The sequence below is a fragment of the Micromys minutus genome (assembly GCF_963924665.1).
Source record: "Micromys minutus genome assembly, chromosome: X".
NCBI lineage: Eukaryota > Metazoa > Chordata > Mammalia > Rodentia > Muridae > Micromys > Micromys minutus.
Window position 1 is genome coordinate 91,806,471 of NC_137970.1, and position 7,240 is coordinate 91,813,710.

At 43.3% G+C, this 7,240-nt stretch overlaps 1 protein-coding gene across 1 annotated transcript; it reads left to right on the forward strand.

Annotated features, from left to right (window-relative positions):
* Positions 1-638: 638 nt before the first annotated feature.
* On the forward strand, positions 639-6,817 carry LOC308415136 (homeobox protein Rhox13-like; the record flags this gene model as incomplete). The annotated part of the gene is made up of 3 exons (XM_080910195.1): positions 639-1,213; positions 3,295-3,340; positions 6,698-6,817. The coding sequence occupies 3 exons, from the start codon at positions 639-641 to the stop codon at positions 6,815-6,817; spliced, it is 741 nt and encodes a 246-aa protein (XP_080766321.1).
* Positions 6,818-7,240: the final 423 nt, after the last annotated feature.

Below are 7,240 nucleotides of genomic sequence, written 5' to 3' on the forward strand. Positions count from 1 at the left end.
AAGATCTCGGTTGTACTTGAAGAACCATGGCTAGCTAGTACTCAGTGTACTAACAGCCACTTAGCTAATCATGTCCACTTAATCTTCAGCCCATGCTCTGAGCAGCCAGTAGTAGGTGGAGGGTGGGGCCAAAAGAAAAATTTAAATGTTCGCGCAAGAATCCTGTGGTAAATGTGAGTTCTTGCCTTTCTCCCGTACTATATTTCCAAATTATTTTGCAGTTCCACTCAGTCTACCTGTCGTGGACTATAATCTATGAGGAATAGACAGCCCGTGTATGTGTGCGCACATGCATGGATACAAATTAAAGCCCCCCTCCCCACTTCCCCCCATCAAAACCCCTCTGTATGTCCCTTATGTTCTGGGCCTCACTCCACCAGATGTGTGACTAAACAAACACCATCTATTGCAACAAGGGGCAGAGATCCGCTGGCAGTCAGTCACCGAGGAAAGACCCAGTAGCGCCCATGGGCCACAAAGAGAACTTGTGGAGCATGCGCACAAGTTCACCTTTGTCGTCATCTCTTACCCAAGCGTTTGGTTTCAGCTTCGGGCTGGACCAGTAACAGACGCCAGGCTTCGAGGTAGTCTGTTCCTAGGGCCCCACTGCTGTTGGTGGCTTCGACCCAGTTCTAGTCATGGCTCACAAGGTCTCTTTTGACCACAACCATTACTTAATGGAGTGTGGGGACGAAACAAATGCTGGAGCCCAGGCAGGGGCCGTGGTCTCCACCTCAGCCGTGGAGGCCCCAGGGCCTGTGGAGGTGATGCAGGCAGAGGCTGCTGCCAGTGGCCATGGCAGTAGAGGAGCCATAGGCTGCGCCACTGTGTATGAGCCAAAGGTCGAGGGTAATCTGACACAGGAGACTGAGAGTGACCTCGAGGAGACTGATGACGACTACTACTACTACGATGACGACTACGAGGACTACGATGACTACGACTACGACGACGACGACGACGACGAGGACGATGATGACTTGAGCATCAGCGACCAGGATAGTCCGGCGCAGGAGGAGGACGCTCCCTCTGTAGCTACCGCTGCCCCTCCAACTGTTCCTGCTGCCGCTGCTATTCAAATTCCAGGGCCTCATCGTACCAGCCGCCGCCACCGCCGCCGACGCGGTCGAATCCCATTCCACTTCGCACAGTGGCAGGTCCAGGAAATGGAAAACCTGTTTGAAGAGACCCAGTACCCGGATGTGCTTACAAGGTATGTGGGGATTGCACAAGGAGCTCCCCCAACCTTCATGAGCTTTGACTCATGTTGTGGTGTCCTTCGGTTCTTCCGGGCCTGTTTTCCCTGTGGCTGTCTAAGCCACGGGTGCCTTCTCCCGGGTCTCCCCAGGGAGCATGTATGGGAGAGTACCTTGGGTGGGCATCAGGGGCACTATCGGCTAGCTTGTAGTGCTGATGTGAATCTTCTGTGACTCGACACCACTCCTTTTCAGTTATATATTTAATTTCTGTAAAGAAAGAAAGAGAGAGTATAGCATGCCACATTACTTTAATAGCGCAAAGTTCACCAGCATTAACTATTTGCTTTTTGTTGAGTGATCCCTTACCAGTAGTCTCATCACCTTTTCAGGGACTGTGTACCCATCCATCAGCTCCTTTCCGTTTCCCTTTCCCTTTTTCCAGTGCTTTGCACCTTGCTATGTTTTCTTTCTTTGAATTTAAACCTCCAACGTGACAGAAATTATGCTGCCTTTAGCCTAAGACTGGTATAGTTTTTTGCAGAATTCCCTTCCTTTTAACAGTTGGACATTATTCCATGATATTGGTAGCTGCTGCTTTGTTTTAGGCTGTTTGTGTGCATTTCTAAATCCATAAATACAAGTTGCTCCGTGTGTATTAATGTTCGTTCTGCATATATGCTTGCAAGGATGTTCTCCTCCCTGGGGAAGATTATTTCTCCCTTCCTTAGCATTCTGTGTTGTCTGTAATTCTTCTTCTAGGGTTGAGACCTCAGGAGCATGCCTCGTTCACATCAGCCCATCTGTTGTTGTCCTGGTTCAACTCATATTTATGGTCAGGTTGCTGAGATATTGTGGATGTTGTTTTTGACACAGTTTCACAGAAAACTCCCTTGGCCTCTGGCTCTTAGAATCTCTCTCCTCTTCTGCAATGTTCCCATTGGAACTGGGCTCCACGACTCTGCATGTTTACTTAATTGGTTGTTGCTGATTGGGGTTTTCTGTAATGGTCTCCTTCTGTTGGAAAAAGAAGTTTCTTTGATGAGGGATGAGGACTAACTTATCTGTGGGTATAAGGACAAATATTTAGAATGAAGTTAGTGAAACTAGCCCTCATGGATGAGGTTTCAGATCCAGTATTGTTCTGGGGCCTTTAGTCTGCATATCAGAAGCGCATGGTGTCTTTAACAATAGGGACTTACCTGCCACTTCTGGGAGCAACCAAGTGTAAACTATGCTGTATTTTTGCAACCTTGACCAACAACTCAAACGAGGATTTCTCTTCCTTGATGAGGGGAGTTTTGTTCAATGGTTTTTGGCTCTTAGAAGGAGCACAGTCATCTCAGGTAGGAAATTTTTATTTAAACCATGTATGTATTTATACACTGACTTAAGTGTTTTATAGGTACTTTTAGGAAGATAGTTACTAGTTTGAGTCCTTATGACTTTTTCAGACATCCTTTGTTATTTTTTCCTCCCACCTCCATCTTCTGTTATTTGTTTCCCTTCTTTCTCCCCAATTAGACCCTAGCCCGTTTCCCCATTTTCCCTCTTCAGATCACTTGCCCCTTGACAGTCCCCTCTCAGTTTCTCCTGCACCCCACCAGCCAATGTCCAACTTTACTTTCCTGATTGCTGGAGTTACTCCAGGTCATCCCATTCATACTTTTGATGTCATCCTTTGATGAACATTTTCCATCATTATAGTTGTCTGTTGTTGCTGTTTGTTTCCTCTGTACTGTATTCTTGCTTTAGAAATTCAATTACACTGGCATGGGTGTCGGAAGTGCTGTTATACAGCCACAGTGACAGAACGTTTTTGGTTTTGAAATTAGTAGAATTTGCTCAGCATAGAGTCCTGTGTTTATTTTTATTGCTGTATCAGTGTGTTAAAAGTATTCATCCCAGCTAGTGGTTACAACTTTTGTAATAAGGTGAGACCATTTCAAAGTAAGGCTGGCTCTGAGAAGGAAAACTAAATAATGTTTGAGGAGTTTTAAGGGAGGATGGTGGATATTTTTATAAAGCACAGAAATCATATATGAGATTGCATTTCATATAAAACACTGAATGCTATATATTTGTGGTTTTCTTTCAGGAGAGAGCTTGCAAGAACTTTGAATGTGCCTGAAATCAAGGTGAAGGTCAGTAAGACAAACAAACAAAACTATCGATCTATAGCTGTCCTTGGGATTTGGGTAGCCTTGTTAAATTAATGGGTTTCATTTTCTTTTTATGTTGGCAAACAAGGTGTTTTATTTATTTTGTATATGTGTGTATGTGTACATAACTGTGCCTGTACATCTGTGCTTTCAGGCACATGAGTGCATAAGCACACTGTCATGCATGGTATACTTGTGAAGGTCAGTGAACAACCTCAAATATCTGTCATCATTTTCTACTCCATTTAAATGCAGGTCTCTTTGTTGTTAAGCACTGCAGCAGTCAGATCAGCTGGTCCATACATTTGCAGGGATTTTTGCCTCCATCTCTTGCTCGTCGTAGGAAGGCTGTCACTTCCAGCTTTACGTGGGTTTTGTGGGATATGAACTCAGTCCATGAGCTTGCATTGAAAGTACCTTACCCCTCAATTCATTACTCTAAACCCCTATCAAGTTTTGAATTTTACATTTTCAGGTTGTAAGACAGAACGTAGGTGTTCTACCTTGTCGTTCTTTCCCATTGCTGCAGGAAATCTGATAAACAGCCAGATAAAAGAAAAAAACCTCTTTCCTACTCTGTGTGCATGCATATATAACATAGTATATATTATGTCTAGGTATGAACATGTGCATACATATCTGATAATAAAGTTCGTATCTTTTCTTCTTTGCTGCGATTTAGGGAAACTATATGAGGCATTTTGGGTGTGATATGATCTTGGAGATATTTAAATTAATTCAAGGGGTGGCAGTGGCAGTGAAGTTTAGAGCAGCCTAGAGACTTGCAGACTTAAGCATAATTCATTGTTATTTTAACACTGTTTCTTTCTTTCAAGGTTATAGGTATTTGTGTGTGTTTTTAGGGGTCTCAGGTTACTGAGGTTGGCCTTAAATTCACCGTGTATCTAAGGATGACCTTGAACTAACAGTTCTTTTGTCTCTACCTCCTGAGTGCTGAGTTTATTGAGGTGTAATATACACTTTGCAACATCTCTACATAAAAGGGATATCCTCTCAAAATAGGCAGCCTTCCTAGCATAGGTTGTTCATTGTGATGCAATTCTTGGGTCTCAGCTATCCAGAGACTTATACCCCTTGACCTTCATTCCTAAGTTGTCCTGATTTGTCTGTTTTGCGTCCAGAACATCAGGGGTAAAAGTGCTGAATTTCATAGGAAGAAAACAAACAGCCACAAAAGAGACATCTGCATCTAACTGACTTTCGAAGTTGGAAGGAGACCTAAGAGTCTTCTTAGGTCTTTTGTCAGATCTGAGTAAGAGGATAATAGATAATTTTGATGTTCTAGCATTCTGTGTTGTATCCAACCTGCCAAAATAGTTATATTAGTGTTGAGAGGCCTGGAAGAACTGTCTAAAGCTTTAAAAGATTAATATTAAACTAATTTCATCTAACTTACTAAGGAGGAAAACTTCCTGGAGAGTTTCATGAAGTCAAAATACAGGTTGCAAATTCCAATGGCAAATGCATGAATGAGTCTTTGCATCACTGGAAACCTGGGAAGTTTCTTTGTTGTTTAAACGGCATTAGTTTTAAGATGTGGGCTTTGTTCAATTTATATACCTGTCTTTTTCATAGTGATTTTCTGTTCTTGGGACAGCAAAGACTAACATCTGGGACTTGAACCCAAAGAAGTCAAATGCTTCATAGCAAAACAAAAAAATGCAAAGGAAACATGGAGTGTCTTCGTTTCAGATCTTGCTCAGGGCTGTGCGGAATAACATTCCCACATAGCAGGCCTCTGAGTGCTGTGATCCTAACACCACGAGTAGAATCTACAATAGTACCAGGCTCAGGTGGGAGATGCTGGGAGGAAGAAGAGAGGCTTTCCCCAGGATGGAGAGACAGTGAGAGGAAAAGAAAAGCTGAAGGTGTGGGGGTTTCCCCTCTCCGAGCTCACAGACCAGTGTGCTGCAGCTCTAGAGAGACCAATGCACTGCAGCTCTGGAGAGAAAATGGCCACGGGACACGAGAGAGGAGAAAACACTCACGTGCTCCCATTTGCACACTGCAGTGTGAACTTCCCGAGGCCTTCCTGCCCGATTTCCCTTTTCTTCTTGCAAACATAATCGATGGGCTTTAAGAATCAAACATGGGGAACTCTGGCCTAATGTGAGCTTGTGTGAGTCAGCCGCTGGGGCTTTGGTTGAGTTCGTGGAGGCATCCTGATGGTAGGTTCCAGTCCCCCTCAGCAGGGCTTCGGTCCTCTGATCTTCTTTAGACTACACATCCTCACACTAGTGGATTCCAGGTGGGGAGAAAAGGTATGTGTAGTCACAAATATGCAGTTTGAGAACTTCTTAATGTAACAAATACATGGAGCCCCATTCACTAGGAGTCTCAGATGATGGTGACATCTAACCGGCGACTGTGACTATATGTCCATAGTTAGCCGATATTAAGAAAGAGCTGATTTATGACCCCTGTCCCCAACATTGCTGTCTTTTACTCTTTGTAAATGTTTACTTTTTACCTTTTGAAGAAGAATGGGCTTTGTGTGCCCTGGTGACAGTAGGGCCTAGTGTGCCCTCTGGGCTCAGGAGGAGTCTGGAAGTCTAGCTGAAGCAGAGAAAAGTTTCTGTATCCTAATCCTAGAGAAATTTGTATAACTTGAAATATTGCATACTGTTTGGATTTGCCAGGGGTAGAAGTCTACCCCCTTTCTGCTGAATCCCTCAGGGTGGCAAAGGTTTCACCATCCTGTGTGTCGCGTTGGTTAAGCTAATCAACTTTTTCAAATCCCCGAGGCTACAGTGTCAAAACATTGTCCAGGCCACCTCTGCCTACCACCTATTTCCTTGGCAGAAAATTCAAGCACCAGCAATCTCATTGTCGTTCTCAAAGGCTATTTTCTGTCTGAATATCTCCCATGCTTGATTCTGTTGATTAAATACTGCATACTGAGGATTAGTTTTACAAACAGAAAGCTGTACCCCTCCATACGTCTTGCAAATGAACTAACATTTTGTGGTCTACCATATCTGTCCAAACAAAAGCAAATGATCACTAGTCAGCAGGGTGTTATGCAGGTGATGGTCAAATATGAGAGTGAAGACTTTATCCAGTTACCGTGTATTGAATTAGCATCAAGTACCTGGAACAAATAAAGAGCTAAGCTTTTCATCCAATAGAAAAGAAATTATTGAAGTGTCTAGATAAAACTATGGCCTATTGCAAAGTGTGGTACACACCTGATCCTTGCTTTTGTGAACTGAATAGGAAACTCAGTGTTATGAGCCTTCAAGTGATTTTGTTTTTTATCTCTTGGCTCTGGGGGTCATAGCCAGTGCTAACCCCAAACCTGTCATCCTCTGATTTTAGGTATGGTTTAGCAATCGGAGAGCCAAGCAGAGGAAGAATGAAAGACGTGCAATGCTGAGAAATGTGCCACCTGGTGCTGATGACTTCATTTTCATGGCGGATGTGGAAGAGCCTTCTTAATGAGCCATTCTTGTTCAGGTGGCAAGGGGCATCTTGGTGACCTATGTGCCCATTGTCAAGTTTAGCTATTCAACATGCATGTTAACAATAAAAGCATACATTTCCAAGATAGTTAATTTCATGTACTTTCTGGGGTTTTGTAGGACATGATGTACGTACGCTATTCAGGATGTATGCTATGTAAGCAAAATGACAAGTTCTCATTTTATGGGATAATGTTTCTAAGTCACAAGTATTCCTTGCACAAGTATTCTCTATGCATGGTAGTTGTGAGACAGCGAGCCACTTGATTTAGGCTCACCTGATCCTTTGAGCAAGGGATTCAGTAGTAAGCCTGTAAGCAAGCAATTAAAGAGAAGGTAGGCACAGGAAGTATTGATGATGATGGTTATTTTTTATTAGTGGTGTATACCAATTATTTTC